The following is a 19,813-nucleotide window of genomic DNA, read 5'->3' as shown; positions in this document are numbered from 1 at the left end:
TGAGCATTCAAAGCTGCTGCATGACATAAATCCAGGACTCCTATGTGCTTTGTAAGCATTTCTAAGGCTGTCTAGGAATGTGTTTGAGATCTTACCTTTGTAGTAAGCCAGGTAGCCACTGTCAGAGTTTAGCTGTGTTTGTTGCTTTTCCATCTTACAAGCCATAATGTATTACTAATAGAATATTTGTATGGTATTGCTGTTAGTGTACTACTGATTTCAGGACCACGTGAAGTAACGATACTAATATTATATTTAAATCAGCCCCTGGCCCCCCTGCCCAGATAATGCCAGACACCCTACTGAGATATTTTCTGTAAATCCCAAGCTGACACACTTCCAGATGCCAGGATCTCTCACCTGGGTAGTAAGTTTATATTAAAGGAGTTTTAATAACCACACTTCCTGTTCTACACTCCTGCCCCTTGCCATGTAAATTGGAATGTCTGGTTCTAGGTGAAACTGTGAAACCACCAAACTCAGAAAGGTATAAGAAGATATTCTGATTTTTACCATGTGAGCAGCCCCCTACTCTTTATCTCTGAGGCTGGGACACTGAACTCTCCTCTGAAACCTAGCCATGCTGGTGTCTCTCTGTGCCTCTCCTCCACCATGCTGTCTATCTCTGATGCTGGGACTCTGAACTGTCCTCTAAGACCCAGTCATGCTGGTGTCTAACTGTTTATCTGGCGACGCCATTGTTAACTTTTCTAATACCCCCCCCCCCCCGCACGCACTTGATCCATCTGAGTCCCTTTTGAACTCTTATCCTTTCAGTAACTCTGAGGATTTTGTCAATCATGAATTAGGTGTTTTGTTAAAGATCTTGATCTCTTCCTTTGTATAATTCATTTCACTATCCCACTGAGTCTGAGGGCCACTGGGGGAAAACCTAGTGGAACTCCAAGGCATTGAGGGCACTCCCTGGCTTCACTTTTGACCTATTGAAGTCATGGTTCTTTTTCTCCTGTCTGAGATTTCATCAAGCTTGTAAAACACTTAGGTTCTGTGGATAAAAGAAAAGAAACATATTGCTCTTTATTTTTCATCCCATCTTCAAATTTATTGATTCATTTTTTTTGTGATATACTCATATTTTATTATTTTTTTTATTCTTTTTTAATTAATATTTCCACCTGCTCCCCGTTTCCCATTTCCCTCCCCTCCTCCCAAATATTGCCCCCTCCCCCCACTCCCCTCCCCCATCCCCACTCCTCTTCTCCACCCCCCACACCATTCCCCCTCCCTCTCGATACTGAAGAGCAGTCCAAATTCTCTGCCCTGCGGGAAGACGAAGGTCTTCTATCTACGTCCAGGAAGGTGAGCATCTAAACAGGCTAAGCTCCCACAAAGCCAGTTCATGTATTAGGATCGAAACCTAGTGCCATTGTCCTTGGCTTCTCATCAGCCTTCATTGTCCGCCATGCTCAGAGAGTCCAGTTTCAACCCATGCTTATCCAGTCCCAGACGAGCTGGCCTTGGTGGGCTCCCAATAAATCAGTTCCACTGTCACAGTAGGTGGGTGCATCCCTCGTGGTCCTGATTTTCTTGCTCATGTTCTCCCTCCTTCTGCTCCTCATTTGGACCTTAAGAGCTCAGACCGTTGCTCCAAATTGAGTCTCTGTCTCTACCTCGATCCATCGCCAGATGAAGGTTCTAAGGTGATATGTAAGATATTCATCAGTATAGGATAGGGTCATTTCAGGTTCCCTCTCCTCAGACATTTAAGGTCATGCTCAACCTCCTTAGTGATAAGGGAAATGCATATTAAAACAACTTTGAGATACCATCTTACACCTGTCAGAATGGCTAAAATCAAAAACACCAATGATAGCTTTTGCTGGAGAGGTTGTGGAGAAAGGGGCACACTCATTCATTGCTGGTGGGAATGCAAACTTGTGCAACCACTTTGGAAATCAGTGTGGTGATTTCTCAGGAAATTTGGGATCAACCTACCCCAAGATCCAGTAATACCACTATTGGGAATATACCCAAGAGATGCCCCATCAAATGACAAAAGTATCTGTTCAACTATGTTCATAGCAGCATTGTTTGTAATAGCCCAAACCTGGAAACAACCTAGATGCCCTTCAATGGAGGAATGGATGAAGAAAGTGTGGAATATATACATATTAGAGTACTACTCAGCGGTAAAAAACAATGACTTCTCGAATTTTGCGTGCAAATGGATGGAAATAGAAAACACTATCCTGAGTGAGGTATCCCAGACCCAAAAAGAGGAACATGGGATGTACTCACTCATAATCGGTTTCTAGCCATAAATAAAGGACATTGAGCATATAATTTGTGATCCTAGAGAAGCTAAATAAAAAAGTGAACCCAAAGAAAATCGTATAGTCATCCGCCTGGAGAGGGGAAGTAGACAAGATTGCAGGGCAAAAACTGGGAACTTGCGGGTGAGGTGGCATGGGGCAAAGGGGAAATGGGATGAGAAACATGAGAAGGGGAGGATGGGAGGAGCTTGGGGGATTGGGATGGTTGGGATATAGGAAGGGTGGATATGGGAGCAGCGAAGTATATATCCTAACTAAGGGAGCCATCTTAGGGTTGGCAAGAGACTTGACTCTAGAGGGGTTCACAGGTGTCCAGGGAGATGTCCCCCGCTGGTACCTTGGGCAACTGAGGAGAGGGAACCTGAAATGACCCTTATTATTGTTTTTGATAACAGCAGAGCCAGTCTTCTCTTAGATGTGTTCTGTGCCACATTGGGCTTTCTCTTCTGCTTTTACTAGCTCCTCACCAGAGGAGCTGGTGTCCTGCTGTGACAGGAGCTGGTGTCCTGCTGTGACAGGAGACATGGATGTGAGGACAGTAGCGTGTGATGGTGATGGCAGGGAAAGGCGTGATGAATCTGCAAACTGAAGGACACTGTAGTGTCTCTGTCATTCTCTAGACGTCAGGAAGGGACCTGGAAGGGATTCCTCCAAACCTCTCAGAGGGACCTGAGAGGGACTTGTATGAGAAATGAGAAAATGGGTTCTTACTTTTCTAAACCATGCAATTCACAGTGTTCTGTTGCAGCATCCAAACACACACAGGCTGCAGGAGTGTTACAGCCTTCCTGGCCTGGTGGGTATCTATATGATAGCATCATTTTTCCCCAACAGGAAGAAGCTGGAGAGGCTCCCAGCTGTGAGTTTTGATTTGGCTGACAATATGCATGAGAGGGTATGGAATTTATAAAATCTGTAATAGGTGGGCTGGGAAACATATCTGTTACATCACTCTTGAGGTTTTAGGTATTATATTTCTTCTGAATAAAGGGAAAATATTCAAAATGTAATATTGTTGTTGTCCCAGGCTGGGTCTCCATCCTTCCAATATCCTGGCTTGTCTTCTTGGTGCCCTTGATTGGCTGGTAGCTGGTAGCTTCAGTGATCATTTGCTTTGGTGGGACTTGATCCTATTTAAGAAGAACTGAAGTAAATATCTGTCCCATGTCTCCCCCAGTATACTTTTAGACACTAGCAGGTCACACTTGTACTCTGTTCACCATGAGCTAAACAGACTTCTCGTTTCCCAATGTCAAAAATGTCTCCAAGGCATGGGTTTTATAACCAGTTATTGGAGAAATTTAACAACTGCTTCATTGTCTTCCAGTGCATCCCGAGAAGGAGCCTGGGTGTATTTGTGTCATTGCAATATTACTGAGATGAATGACTGGAACTCTCCCTTTGGCAGACAAAGCTTTTGCAAATCCCATTGTTTTAGCATTTCAGTTAAAAACAAAGAAGTGAAAGCATTTCTACTCAGCTCTCAACCATTTGGTGTGCTGATATAATGTCTATTGTTGAGATTTCCATACAACGTTTTTCAAGCTAGGAAATGAAGTTTAAAAATACCCATTGTAAACAAGGGGACTGTGAAACCTCTGACATGACCAATTCATGGGTGGGAATTATTATTATTAATAATAGCCAATAAATATTATAAATATAATATAACAATATTATAATAATATAATATAATATTATTATTATAGATAGGAAAGAGAGAATAACCAGAGGTCTTTGGGGAAATCTCTGGGACAGAGAGAAGAGGGGTGGACTGACATTGGCTTGTGCTATCTTTCTGGGAGCAGAGAGAAGTGTGTAAGAAAGGAAAATTCTTCTGAGTTATAAAGAAAAACCCTTAGCTGTAGAGTGGGGTGCCGGGGCGGGGAGGGCTGCAGGCCTGTGGCTTAGGTGTGTTTCTAAGAACACACCAGCAGGGAAGTGGCTCTTCCTGGCAGATAGAAACCTGAGGAATGATGACATGGACCAGCCGTCTTTCCATAGGGTATCTAGAGCTAAGCCAAGACTCGTTTTGAGGTTCCCTTTGGATTTAACACTGGTGTCTAATGAATATTCTATGTCTTTCAAGTGTAATAATTAATATGTTTTGTTTTTTTTCCAAGTATTGGATTGATATCTCCATTATCTGTAGCACAATTAATAAAAACCCAGAGAACAGAGGTTGGGATTAAACCTGAAGGTCAGAAAAGCAAACAGCCACTGGCTCTTACCTCTACCTCAGTTTGAAATGGCTATCCTGTCTCCAGGAATCCTCAGAATGAGACTGTGTGTGTGAGCTGTCTCCTCCTGTTTTATATTCCTCTCTAGGGCTGGCATTAAAGGCGTGCACCATTACCGCCCGGTTTCTATGACAACTATTGTGGCTGTTATAGTTATGCTGGCCTGCCCTGTTACCTGGGTATCCTGTTCCTTTAAGAGACAACTTACACCTCCTCTCTGTGTGTGTGTGTTTTCTTCTGAAGAGGCAGCCCCTGCCTTTTCCTCCTCCCCCTTTCCTCTCTTTCTCTGTCCCTCTGTCTCTCCCTCTTTCTCTCTTTTCCCCATACCCCCTTACTCTCAAACCCTCCCACATACTCTCCCCATTGTCTATCTGTCTCCCACCCACAGTGGTACCTGCAGGGTCATTTGCGCTGTGATACTTTCATTGGTTCCCTGACTGGGGTTAAAGGTGTGAGTCACCATTGCCCGGTCTGTAAAGCTGATCAGTACAACTGTTTCACTCTTTGAACTTCAGGCAAACTTTATTTCTTAAAATACAGATGAAACATCACTACAATTATCCTATGAGGTTGGTGCTTGGTGACTTAAAGCATAATATAGTCTTACTCAAGGTAAGTGGAGGCCGCCTTGGCTTGGTTTGGTTCAGAAAGATCTCTTCTCTGGCTTTACACATAAAAGGAAGAAGATATGTGTAGCATTCCCCGGTGAAGTGGCTCTTGGGAGCTGAGGGAACCTGGCCTGTTTGTGTAAACTTCAGGTTACTCTCTGTTGACTTTCTCAGGTAGACACACAACTCAGGAGAATCACTGCCCAGATACAACCTTGTGAAGAAGACATGATGGTAGTTGGTGGGGGGGAGGTACAGGCTAGACTGACTCTTCCTGTGCAGGGTGCTCTCAGTGATCCTCAGGGCACCCCCAGAGGCTCCAGTGAGCAGAGTTTGAAAACCAGTCAGTGAGAAAAACATCAACATGTTAGTCCATTACTGCAAGAGTTTTTTTAAAAGTAATTATTGCCAATAGTTGGGTATTGTGCAAGGTCAAAGGAAAAGTACAGATCATGCTGACAGACAAAAATCAGTTTCAACATTTGATCTTACCCAAAAGGCTGAGACGTGCTGAAAATCAACTTCAAAACTGATTGGTAGGCTGTTTTTGTAATGTTTTGTTTGCTTAAAAATAAGGAAAGGACAACTCAGTTTTATAAAAAGTTAGAGAAGTGAATAACACATCATTTTAGAATTATGACATTTTCCAGTTATGTTCCCTTTGAAGTACATTAGCTGTTTCATTTAGGAAAAAACAGATTTTTCCCTCTAGCTAATATCTGGCTATGTAGATCATAGCTCAGGCAAGCCTCAAATCACTGTGTAGACTAATTTGGCCTTAATTCGCCCTCCTCTTGCCTCAGTCTCCAAATGCTGGGATTGCACACGAGTGGCCCTATGGCTGGCTTTCAGTCAGATGTTGATCTGAGTAAACAAATCATCAATCCTTATGTAGCCTATAATGTGGAGACAGGAGAAATAAACTTAAGAGACTTTTAAAATTTAGTTTGTGAATATTAACTTTTTAAAATAATAACCCAATTATTTTATTCATGAACAATTGTAGTGTTTTAACTTTTAAGAATTCTAAAAGCTATTTGAATATTTGGTGATAAACTTACATAAGTTTAAAAATCTACTATTAATATTAATTTGAACTGAGAATGTAGCTTACCTCTCAAAGCCAGAGAAAATAAAAAATGAATGGTTAGCTAAGTATATTCTTTTTTTTTTTTTTTTTTTTTTTTTTGGTTTTTCGAGACAGGGTTTCTCTGTGGTTTTGGAGCCTGTCCTGGAACTAGCTCTTGTAGACCAGGCTGGTCTCGAACTCACAGAGATCCGCCTGCCTCTGCCTCCCAAGTGCTGGGATTAAAGGCGTGCGCCATCACCACCTGGACAAGCTAAGTATATTCTTGATTTCTGTCTGGAGTTTAAACTATACAACAGATAATGACGGAACAAATTATCTCTTTACTTTAATCACAAATACTAGTTAGTTTTGAGTTCAGATATCTGGCTAAGAAAGAGTTTAAACCGAGGTGTGCTCATTGTCACAGTGAGCCCTTGGCTGAAGTCCCTCCCTGCAGGTGACAGCTGGCTCCTTTCATTTCCCCACTGCTAGCACTTTGAGCTGCATCCAGCACATTTTTATAAATGTTTATTGGAACCAGATCTATTACAATTGGCAAATCTATAGAGTGAGCTTGTTCTTCTTTTCTAGAATGCAGAACTGGGCCATAGATTGTAACTGCAGCACCCAGAGTCATGGCTATCAGTGCATCGATCCTTCTTTAGCGACAGTGTAGCAGTCCATTAGAGATTTGAGCGAATTTGTTAAATGCTCCAGTAGCCTTCCATTCTCCTTTGAGTTTGCTCTTACTGCAGCTCTGAAGAGTATGGCATCAGCAGACTTAGTGTAGGACAAGGGTGCAACAGATGAATCTAATTCCCAGGAGTGCCCTGGTCTACCTGAGCTAAAGAAGACATCTCTACAAACCCATGGATGAGATGATTTAGGGAAAAAAATATCTAACTTGATAGTCTGGGAAGGTACGAGTTAAGTGAGATTTGTCAAAATGAGGTTTAAACCGTTGGCATCATGAATCATTTGAGTAAAATTCATGAGCCTTTTGGCCCTTACTGTAGTTACTTAATACTGTCTCATGGTTCACTGTGCTCTAGTTCCTTATTATAAGAGACCGCTCTGTGTCTGAAGTCAATGATGGCCTCTGGGAAGGGTCTGCCTTAGACCAGACCTACATACCATGGCAGGGTACTTGAAGGTGAGCAGAGTGAGAAGCTGTTTGCTCTTCCGGCTAGATCTCCATACTTAGGCACACTGTGGCACCCCATAGATAACTTCTTATAGTAGCTGGGTTTTAAGGAAAACCTCACAGGGGGCTGCTAAGCTGTTTCATAAAGACCATCCCAGTTCAGGGGAAGTCTCTTTAAATGCAAATTAGTTTTCGAGAATTTCAGTCGAGAATGGAGTTGATGACGTCTGTTTTATGGAGACTCCCTTCCTCTTCCAGTCCTCCTCCTCTTTCTTCCTTCCATTTCCCTCCATCTCCCCTACCTCCTTCTTCTCCAATACAAACCCTTATAAAACAGCAATGTGGATACTTTTGTTTGAACACTTACACGTTTTCTTTGATTATAAATCCCTAGATATATTAATCATATTTCAGTAACCTCTGCTATATGCTATCATAATTTATTCAAAGATATAAGACTCAGATCTTCATAATTTGCTGAATATTTGATTTAATGTGAATGTCTAATGCTTCTTTCATTTGGAAATGGCCTGTGTTATGTGTGTACCAGAAGGAAGAATTTCCTTGGGGGCATTGCTTTATTGCTTTCTCATTCCTGCCTGCTCTGAGTCTAATGAGGTTTGTCTGTCCTCTAGGTGACCTACAAACGGGATCTGTACGCAGCCGAGTCAGTGATTAAGGGTAAGTTCAACCTTGTGATTTCAGCTCCCAGTCTCAGGAAACATGAGCTAGCTAAGGATTTCTTAGGGCAGTTAAATCCCAGCCATCTCAGGAGAGCAGATGCCTGGAGGCCACGGAGCTCTCTGATTGTGTTTTGAAAATAATTGCATTTTGTTTTGTTTCCTGCTTGTGAAATACCACTTGCTATGCCACATTGACTTTAATTTTTATAAAAGACTTGAGCTTATTAAGTATGAAGCATCAATACTATTGGAAGGACAACTGTAGAAACTGATATTTCGATAAAAATTGAGATGGTCCCTCTGTTTTTCTGCTTAGAAGGCTGCTCCTGCCCCTCAGTAAGGTCCTGTCAGAGTACTGGGGAGCGTGCTCCGTAGGACAGTTTGCACAACCTAGAAAACTTGGACTAGATAATTGGTAAAACAAAACAAAACAAAAAAAGAAACTTATTTTTTCCTGACGACGACCGCAGTATTTTTTTTTTTAAGTATGATGATCATGTATGTGGAAACACCCCTTCTTACCATCACTATAACCTTTATGTTCCCACGTGGTGTATTTGATAACCACACAGTACTTATGACTCTGCTGGGAATGGAACCAGCACGCAGAGGGAGCATTCCCTCTGTGTTCTGCAGGCTCTGTGATTTAAATCAGAGTTTGCAAGCTCAGCACCACACTGGCAGCACAGGCCAGCTGGTCCTTGCATTTCAGGAGGCCTTTGTATGCTGTTGCGTGGTCCCCTAGTTACACCGTGTGGATGGCAGCAACACCGTGCTCGCTCCTTTACACCTGGACTGTGTCCATGAACATATCTCTTGAAGTTGTCAAATGCCACAAGGGATAAAATTGCCCTTCCTGATAACCCCCTTTTAAATACCCAGTTTGAACCCCAGTCTTAAAAACTGGAGATGTTCCCTCTGGCCCCGAGACAACAGGAAGCTGCTGACTGTTTCCATCAAAATTAGAGTCTGGGCAAAATGATATGCTTCAGTTTTGGCTGAGAGGTAAACTCTTAATTTCAGGGTCTTGCTGGGTACAGAAGAGCACAGTTTTGGTGTAGTTTTAGGGAAGCAGTTGGCCTCACATTTAGAAAGTTGAGCTCTTCCTATTCAGGAGGCTGTTTGCAGTTACTGTCAGATTTGTTTCTCTTCAAGAGTATTTTGTTTCAAGCCATTAATGTTATATACTTTGTTTCTATGTTTGTAAATAGTTAATCTATAACCATCCATCAAGAAGTTGACATAGATTTACACTATCAGTCAGGCGATGTGTAAATACTTCTTTGTGACTGGCTGGCTAAGCCATACTGTTCTTGTCTATGCCTTTAACACAAAGACATAGAACACTCAGTTTGACTTTACTTCCGAGTAAGTTCTGCCTTGCTTGGGTAGAGTAGTGGTGGGGTGTGAGAATAGCTAAGGGTCTCAGCTGCCAGTTCTTCATCTTGTAAAACTTCCCCTATATCACAGCCAACAAATATGCAAAGATCATATTTTACGCGGTTTTCTTCTTTAGGTAATAGTTTCTAACATTATATTTTCAAAGTGTTCTATTTTATCTTGGGAAAGTGATGTGATCTGGTCAGGTGTAAGCAGTTGATTTAATGGTAAACTCAAGAGTTTCCTGATTCTTTAAGGCTTGTGTTTTTCGGAAATAGCTCAGAGGAGATTCTGATCTTACTGGGCTTATGTAGGTCTACATCTCTGAGGTCTTCATACTGTGTACATAGCCAGGCCAGCAGTCGTGTGATTGCCTCACATCCTGAGATTCTTGTCTTCATTCAGTACCATGCTTTGGGAAGAATCTGTTTTCATAAGCCCAGGTAATTGCATTGTACATCAAATTCAATGTAGTAGGTGCTGCGGGCCTCTTCCCACAGCCCGGCTCATGGTTGCCTGGCTAGCTTATGCCCCAAAATAACGACACACAAACTCTATTCTTTTAAACACTGCTTGGCCCATTTCTGTTCATGTATGTAGCACCCCAAGGTGCGCTTACCGGGAAGATTCTAGCCTACGTCCATCCTGGGTCAGAGCTTCATCGTGTCTGCTCTGGAGAGGAGAGCATGGCGTCTGCTCCAGAGAGCAGAGCCGTCGAGTCTGAGCTCACTTCCTCTTCCTCCCAGCATTCTATTCTGTCTACTCCACCCACCTAAGGGGTAGCCTATCAAATGGGCCAAGGCAGTTTGTTTATTGACAAATGACCTTCCTCCATCATTTCCCTTTTTTCTGTTTAAACAAAAAAAAAAAGGAAGGCTTTAACTTTAACATAGCAAAATTACATATAACAAAACAGTTATCAAGTAAAAATTACAATATTTACATCTATTTTATCTTTATCATAACTAAGGAAAACTATAACTATAACTATCTATCTATTATTCAACTCCATCAAAGACTCCAGAAGAATACAATATTTTAACTTTAACATAGCAAAATTACATATAACAAAACAGTTATCAAGTAAAAATTACAATATTTACATCTATTTTATCTTTATCATAACTAAGGAAAACTATAACTATAACTATCTATCTATTATTCAACTCCATCAAAGACTCGAGAAGAATACAATATTACCTAAGCAAACAAAAAGTAAGCAACTTCTAAACTCTAGAAATGACAGAGACATCTCACTGCCTGGACAGTCACCCAAAGTTCCTCTGTACCGTTGGGGCATCCATCTTCGGCCTAAAGGTCCATAGTTTCCGGCACACATTTCCATGAAGCAGGAAATTTCAAAGGCAGTTCAGTCACCATCTGCTGTGTCCTGCAGAATGTCTCACATGAATTCATGTCTCTTTCATGAATCAGGAACCCCAAAAGACCATCTCACCTTTAGGCAAGTTCAGCAGTCCTCTCTCTGCGGGTTCTTTGTGTCCAGTTTATACAATAGTCCAGGCAAGAGCAGTTTCCTGCCCAAATAGCTATCAAACTCCATAAGGTGCCTCTTCGATGCCCGTCTTCTTTCTTCTTGAAGTAGATTGGTGCTGCCAGGAGCAGAGTGTCTCATTGTCATGAAAAACCCTAAGTTATTAAAGCACTTAAAATGCCATATTTTATAATCTTTGAAAGATATGAAGAATGTCTATCTAAAATATAAGCATGCACATCTAGAAAATCTAACTAACATGACTACAAACTTGACTATTATTGATAATTATCCATTAACAACCTATAGACATTACATTTTTAAGTGAACTACACAATCACAATACCTTAATCAATATCAGAAATACATATACATATAATAAAATTGACCTTACATTAATATCAGTAAACCAAGATTCATATCAATGCAAATTATTCACATCTATATCATCTCCCCCTTTAAATGTAAAAGAACATTTATAAACAATATATGGGAACATGGGCGCAGTTTTTTCTCTCCAAACTGCTTCCTGCTGAATGGGGGCGCTGTTAATCAGGTCTTTCATGGTATAACCTGTGTGCTAGGTTCCTCTCAGTCGGCAGTTGAGCAAAGTAATTTTTTGAGGGTGTTCACAGCAACCTTTCAGGAGGGCGTGGTCTATCATACCATATTGGGATAGAAGCAATACACAGGATCTCATCGTCTGTGAAAACAAAAGAAGAAACTCTTTTCCAAAGTATCATATCCTTAGATCCAAATTCTGAAGTCAAGGTATTTTGAAAATATCTATCTTGGATTAGTTCAGCAACATTTATAAACAAATATCTTTTAGCAGCTGTTGCTCCTTCCTCAGCATTCAAACAATTCAAAGAGAGCATAATAGCATACAGTATCAAGATTCTCATTGTATTTTCCATCTTTGTGCAGCTTTATTTTAACCTCTATTTCGTTTACTTTTACTTTGTATTTTCTGTATATCTTTGTCCTGGAATAACTCTTTAGACCAGGCTGACCTTGAACACACAGAGATCTGTCTGTCTCTGCCTCCCAGGCAGTGGGATTAAAGGCGTGTGCTACCACACCTTGAAGTCTCAGAGGTCAATCTCCCTCTGCCTTCCAAGTGTTGGGGATTAAAGGTGTGTACTACCACACCCAACTACTCTCTTTCTTCCTTATTTTACTTTTAAGAACTTTAACTTTCAGCCTGCATATATTTTTAAACACACTGTAAATCATTTAAACATTTTCTTTGACTTTGAATCTTTCTTTTACTGTATATCTCTCTTTTTCTGACCACATGAGTCTTTAATTTACCAAGCAATATCAGTAGGATGAAAGCCGTGGCTTTGACGGCTGGATCCAGCCATTCCTTAGCTTTCCAGCCTCATGGCTGAGGTACCGGCTGTAGCCATATTTATCACAACAACTCTGTGGCGTTTCAAGGTCCTTGCCAGCAAATAAGCTGCAATACTATATCCACAGACAACATTCAAGTCCTCTCTCTGTAGTCAGCCCTCCTGCCTCAAACAGTCAGAGTTTGCCCTGGCAGGATGGCCCAGAAAGCTGGCATTTTAAAACAGCACAATTTTTTTCCTGCTATGGCTGAAAACCGAAAAGCATGCCTTCAGCTTTTCACCAACACCGTTTTACGTGTTTCATGGCAGGACCTCTTAAATGAGCTGCAAGGTTTCACAGCTGAAGCTGAGTCAGGAAGCCTCTCTTAGATGAGAGTACGTGCTTGCATCTAGCAAGCAGAGCAGACCCAAGAAATTGCTGCTACCAAGAAAACACGCTTTACTCTATTCTTTCCCAAGCTTTCTCAGGCTTTCTGTGGAATCAGTTGTCCACACGTTGGGGGCCATCTGTAGTAGGGGCTGCGGGCCTCTTCCCACAGCCCGGCTCATGGTTGCCTGGCTAGCTTATGCCCCAAAATAACGACACACAAACTCTATTCTTTTAAACACTGCTTGGCCCATTTCTGTTCATGTATGTAGCACCCCAAGGTGCGCTTACCGGGAAGATTCTAGCCTACGTCCATCCTGGGTCAGAGCTTCATCGTGTCTGCTCTGGAGAGGAGAGCATGGCGTCTGCTCCAGAGAGCAGAGCCGTCGAGTCTGAGCTCACTTCCTCTTCCTCCCAGCATTCTATTCTGTCTACTCCACCCACCTAAGGGGTAGCCTATCAAATGGGCCAAGGCAGTTTGTTTATTGACAAATGACCTTCCTCCATCAATTCAAGAGGCATTTTTCTAGGCTCCTCGTATGGTCACCTATAGACCACATCTCTCGAAGGTAGTTTTACTGCATTATAAGTTTGGAATCTTGCTATCATATTCCAACTCCAAGATTACACTCAAGATTGCTACCTTCTTCAGGGCTTGTACTAAATACCAACACTGGTAACTGAAGTACCAGGAGAGAGAACTTTTGGAGTTTTCCTTTTGAATTTTTGAAGTTGTGAGATGTAGCACTGTATGGTAGTATCCACCTACAATCCCAGTGCTGGGGAGACAGATGGAGGATCCTTGAAGCTCACTGGAAAGCGAGCCTAGGTGAGCTCAGGTTTAGTGAGATCAACTGTTCATGACACCCACTACGTGACCTATACATACATACATGGCCTATACACACATACCCTATACACATGTGGTCTATATACACGTGGTCTGTGGACATGCGGCCTATACACACGTGCCCCATACACATGTGGTTTATATGCATGTGGCCTATAGGTACATGACCCATATATACATGGTTTATACACACGTGTCATATACACATACCTGGCCTGTACATACCTGTAAATCTACATGTATTCGTCGTCCACACACAAACATGCAAATTTTTAAATAGAATGTGGTTAGCAGAAGTCTACTAAAAACTACTATTCTCAGGCTTACCTTTTCCAACTTTATCAATTGGGGTCATCTGTTAATTTCACTGGTTGAGAATAAGACAACTACCACAATTATAAACCAAATTTGAAGCAAGCTTTAATTAAATACTGGCCAGGTCCATTCTGGGATTCCCAGAAAATGGTGACAAGCCACATTTTTCAGAGGTGTATAAATGCAAACCAACAAGGCTATGCATTTCCCTCCAGGTCCAATCAGGGAAAAGCATCTATCCTAGCATGCTTCCTGCCTGTGTACTTCTTGCCTACTTCCATTCAGGGCCAGGCATACATCCTGACATTGTTTCCTGCCGATGACCTCCCATGTGATTGTGCATAACTTGTGCAGTGGGGTCAAACAAGTTTGTTCCTGCGAAGGAAAATGTGTGACTTGTTATCTTACATAAGCAATAGCCTCCAGTATTTCAGGAAGTATCTATTTGTGGGCAAGGGGCATGCATGTTAGAGGCAGTTTCGTTTTATGGGTCTTTTAGGCACAGTAGTTGAAATTTAAAACATAACTTGATCCATCACATTTCTGGAGAAAGCAATATGATACACACAGGTATAGACTGCAGGAAGAGATTCAACTCAGCAGTGGTAGGAAGATGGGCCAGAGACATAAATTCATTGAACTGCCTGCTGCTATCCTAAGCGGTCCTTTCTGAATTCCCCTCTAAGGTGAAGTTTAGATTCTTGACTTCCCTGCAAAAAGAATTTTAGAACAAGTCAGTATTAAACAGAATTGGAGTTTATAAGAGGTGTTTAGGTTATGGTTTAGTAGAAAAGTATTCAGGGAAGGGATCCAACCCCAGTGTGGGTGTGGGCTTCTCATGTATTTGATGTCAATGTGTTTTGAAGTTCTGTCTTTTCAAAGTTTGCTAAGAAACTTAAATAAGATCATTGGGTGGTTCCTGAGATATGCAGACAAAAGGACAGAAGAACAAATTGCATTTGGTACTGTAAAACCCAAGATCACAAAAATTTCATGGGAAGTTAGTTAAGATGTTTCTACTGTCAACAAAAGTTAATAGTCTTGCTTGTGAGACTCACAGATAATATCTGGGAGAGGAATAAGGCAATACTTGAGGGCATATATATGCCTGAAGCATGTTTCATTGCTGTTTTAATATTCTTAGGTGTCTGTATATAAATGAATATTATCTTCACATTAACAACCTTCAGAGCACATATCACTAACTGTGTTGAGTCTTCATCCAGACCTGTGAGTGAGGTGCTCCTTCCCTTTTCCATGTCCCTTAATCTTCCCTGACTTTCTAAGCGGTCAGTCTATGACCAGCAAACTAGAGGGTCAAAGAAATATGTGGTGTTGTGGGAAAATTCCAGAGAGCTGGTGCTAGGAAGTTGTTTGGGGAACCTAGCATATATTCAAAATGTTTTCAATTCCTCAGTAGATATGGATCATTGCATGAGGTGTCCAGAAAGTCATTATACAAACACAGAGCAAAACTACTGCCTCCAGAAAGCAGTTACCAAAGTTATGAAGACCCTTTGGATGGCACTCACCTACTTGTTTCTAGTTATTTTAAGTTCAGGACTAATTTGTAACAAAATTATATACTAAAATAAATATTTTTATTTTAAGAATTTTATGGATTTCAGTGTTGCTAACAATAATATGTGTTGAATCTGTTTCATATCATAGTTCAGTAAATATGTAAGGAATATCTACTGTTTTGTTATTGTGTTGGGTTTAATAATTGTATGGTAACAGATACAAGCATAGTGTTTTTCCTTGAAGATTTAAAGTAATAAGAATATATGTCCTTAGCCTACTGCCTTACTGCCTTTCTGCTTGCAAAGGATGAACAGCTGTATTTGGTCTGTCTGTCTATCCATCTCTATGCCATTAAAAGTACTGCTGTAATGTAGAACTAGTATGATATATGTATGCTGTTTGAGGGCACACAGCACTCATACCAGGAAGCCCATATAAGTTAGCTCATTGGTTCTTCAAATAACTTTGCTTCTCCCAACTTACTGGTAGGAAGATTGAGATAAAGGCTTATTCTTCTCTGTTTCAAAATTGTTAAGAATATCCTCTTTGATTGAAATACAGGCCTGCATTATCCATACAACTTTTGGGCTCATGTCTTCTTTCACTCCCAACTGTGCAGACCCCCTTGCCAACATGAGAGCTGATCTTGGGTCTGAACACAGTCCACGCATGGTGCTGTGTGAGGAGAATTCTGAGCTTGTGAGAAGAGTTCACATGAACAGATGAGTCTGTTCCTCCACAGCGTAGATTGCTCTTGGATGTGCTTTCGTGCCCTCCCAGGTGTAGTAATAAGAGTGGCTTTGCTTCAGACTACCATCTCCTTACCTATTATTATAAAAATGATGTTTCTAAGCATTACTTGTTCTTTAGAAGCCTGAATCCATGTGATCTTGCTTCTGTGACTGTATGCAGTTTGAACTCAAGTGAACTTTGCCCATTTGACCTTGCTTAACCCCCAGAGTGCCCTCAGCATATGGTTATCTGAGGCCCTGAATAAAGATGGCTATTGCATGAGACCTTAGTCTGCTTCATTTTTGGCTTCATTCTCCAAGTTTCAGTAGAGTGGTACCAATTGTAGATCCCTTCTCAGTGGACATCCTGTTGGTTTCTAAACCCTGTCCAGCTCTTATGCCTTTGGATCAGGACTGTGCCTTTAGCTGATCTTCTGGTGAACAAAGATCTTGCCTCCCAGTGCTTTTCTAGGAAGTACCTGGTGCTGCTTGCATCACAGATGTTCATAAAAATAGACGATAACTAAATGATCATGCCCAGTGAGAGAACAGAAATATAAACCACAGGGCAGAATAGTAGGTTAAAAATGATTAGTTGTATAGTGTTTAGAATTTTAAGTTTTATTTTTTTTATAAATATGGTCTGTGTTGACAACACTTTTCTAATTTAGGGTAGACCTTGTAACTTTTCCCATGCTATAATGATTGCTGAATATTCTGTAATTTGGTATATTCCAGCTATTTCCCTCTTGAATACTAATTCTTGATGGGTAGTAAGTACTTTGATGTGACTTCTTTCTTGTTTCCTTAGCATTTTCACACTATAAAACTTTGCTATGATAAAAAAAAAACTTATGTCAGATGCAAGAGTGTTTTCTACTAGCAAATTTACGACTTACTGGAATAATGGGTATTTGGTCCATCTTAATTTATAATCAAGTCAACATCTTTGGTTTAATATGGAAATTTCATTCTGAGGAAAACAAAATCTCATTTCATTAATATTTGACTTAGGTTTTTAATTTCATATAAGCATATGACTAACATCTTCAAATAGGAATAAAGTTCCCAATCTAATTTTCTTCTGCTACTAATTTTTAACTTGATTTAACTTAGCATCATTGCTTACATGGGTCCTACTTATGGTGTACCATGGTTAGTAGGAAAGATATATGGAGAGTGGCATTCTCATGGCTGTCTTTTGTGGGGGCTGCCCCCACATACAGCTAGTTACAAATTACTGTTACATTTATATAAAACCATGAAACCCCAGCATTTCCTTTTCCTAAGGTAGCGTGTTAAATTTGGGCTGTGTTATTTAGTGTTTAACTTTTTCCAGCTTTTACTCTGACTGAAAATGAAAACAATCTTTTCAGAGCTGTGTGATTAATTAGTACAACAAAACCCTGGGCTGACTGATATGTTCGTAAACATCCACTGAACAAAGAAGTACTGTATTTCCCACCCTGCCACAAACTGGCTGAGCCCACCAAGCCTGCTCTGCATGTTCAGACAAACCCCAAGATGTTAAAGTGGCAACAGACGCCAGCGCCAGCGCATTTTATCTGCATGTACACAAGCCATACAAACAGTCCCAAGCCGCACTTGACTTAATATGCTGACGGTATCTTGGCCAAAGGGTCAATATTCTGAAACTTTTCTAAGAAAAGAGCCCCCATGGAATTCCTTCATTAAAAGAGCTTATTGATTTTTTTCAATATTGCCCTTCAGTTTTGTGACTGAAGAGTGTTATAAAAATTCATTTTATTCTTTCTTGGTTATAATTGTACAAGCTTGAGTAAACTTATGCTATAAAAATGACTCATGGTGTCTCTTTTCTTGTGATGCTTTATATAAAAATACAATAAGAGAAGTTAAAATTGAAAATCATTTTTAGCTGCTTTTAGTTAGAATTGGTTAAAGATCTGTGCCTTTTTCCTGGTCATCATTTATTGTTTTCCCTCTGTTTTATTTGTAAGGGCAATTGACTTTTCTGAAATGGAACTTCTTTTACTGACTAATAATTTTCCATTCTATTTGAAGAATACAGTCCCTGCCTTGCAGCTCGGAATATCAATGTACAGGTGCCGTTCTCTCACAATATTAAGAAAATCGCGTCTGTGTTCTCACTCATTTCTCCTTCACGTTGTTGGAAGGCTGGGCTGATAGGAAAGTGTTTGAATTCCTGTGTGCAGACACATGAAAGGATGGAGAGATGCTTCTGAATGGGCCTTGACTGGAAGGAATAAGATAAATTACATATGAACAAATTTGGATCAGCATTGTGGAAACTTAGAACTTACTGTGTTGGCTTTGGTGTTTTACGCACATGGAAAATGGATGGCTTCTTTGTAAGCGTCCTTTCGTGCTTGCTTAGCATTGTGATTTTTAAGTATGAAATTCTTTTGAAACTTTTGAATGAAGTTGAAAAGATGAGCAAGGGGCAGTCAGGTTTCCACTGGGTACAAGTGGACCTCTCTACATCTGTGGTATGTCCTTGTCAGAGGTCCCTTGTTAATGTCTCAGTGAGGGCACCACTCATATTAACCATGTTTTCTTGGACAATGCAAAGTGTCAGCTAAGATTTACTCAGAAACCTTGCTGTTTTGATGTTTCTGGCTTTTGACTGATACTTAATTTTCCACATTACCCCCATTAATACCAAGTCTTCTTTGTACACAATAGGTTTTGTTCTTTACTGTCTTGAAAACAGTGCTGTGCTGGTATCTTGTTTGAATATGTGAGAACATTTGCGTCAACAACATTTGCGTCAAGCTTTGGTTAACGAGAATAGGATGACCGTAAGATAATTTAAAAGGAACTTGGTTTCTTCAGCAAGTTATTGTTAAGAAAGATGTAAATTAGAAAGCTAAATATTTGGGTCAAGATTAGAGAAAATGAGTTTTCTTGTTTGTTTAATCAAACAAGAAAGTAAGTAATTTTCTGACTTTGTCATCAGCGAAATGTCTGTTCAAGGACAGGCAAGAAAATCTGTCATTTTCAAAAATGTCAAAGGTCATAGTGAGCTACTAAGCATCAAATTAGATAACAGATGGAGGCCAGCCACCTGTGCTTCACTCTGGAGTAGTATTACGAAAAGCCTCACACCCAGGTATAACATGTATATTCAAAGTAATGACACTTTTTTTTTTCTAAAGTACATGGACGTAATTTGAACCTTAGAAGAGAATATTTCTTTCGAACTTACTTTTCTGAGTTCAAAATGAATACATGCTGAAAAGGAAAAATAATATGTTACCAGAAAATAGCAAAACATTTGTGTGGCTTCCACTGCAGTGTGTGTCAAGACAGGATGCCACGTGCCCACCTCTTACACTCCGTTCTAAGGTAGGAATTTCATCTGGTACCTTGTGTCTCATTTTAAGTGTGCTTGCCATCTGATTATATACAATTTCTTTTTAAAAATCTGCACCAGCGGGGTTGGGCTTGAGTTTCAATGTGCACAGATCAGGGCAGCTTTCTCCACAGGAGGGAGGCTATGCTGACAGCGTCACGTGTTTGTATTTAATGTTCTTGCAAGCGTGTCTTCACTGGTTTCCTGTAATGATGGCTCATTGATTATTTTCCTCTTTGCTTCCCACCTTCCACCTTCATCATCCTGATGATAAGAAACCATAGGATGTGACCGAGATAGTGCTCCAGGCTCCATACTGCTGCCCCTTCCTATTTTCTCATTTTTCCTTGGGTAGAGAGTCTCCTCATGGAGCCCAGGCTGACTTTGACCTCGTGGTGTTTCTGCC

At 40.6% G+C, this 19,813-nt stretch overlaps 1 protein-coding gene across 2 annotated transcripts in view; it reads left to right on the top strand.

Annotated features, from left to right (window-relative positions):
• Crppa (CDP-L-ribitol pyrophosphorylase A) overlaps nucleotides 1–19,813 on the top strand; it is a 250,550-nt gene that overhangs the window by 69,607 nt on the left and 161,130 nt on the right. For both annotated transcript variants that reach the window (XM_057782626.1, XM_057782627.1), the window contains exon 5: nucleotides 7,991–8,036. In XM_057782626.1, coding sequence (XP_057638609.1) covers nucleotides 7,991–8,036 — 46 coding nt within the window. The remainder of the gene's footprint in view (nucleotides 1–7,990; nucleotides 8,037–19,813) is intronic.

This window comes from Chionomys nivalis, chromosome 10 (genome assembly GCF_950005125.1).
Source record: "Chionomys nivalis chromosome 10, mChiNiv1.1, whole genome shotgun sequence".
NCBI classification, from domain to species: Eukaryota; Metazoa; Chordata; class Mammalia; order Rodentia; family Cricetidae; genus Chionomys; species Chionomys nivalis.
This window is presented reverse-complemented; position numbering and strand designations above follow the sequence as displayed.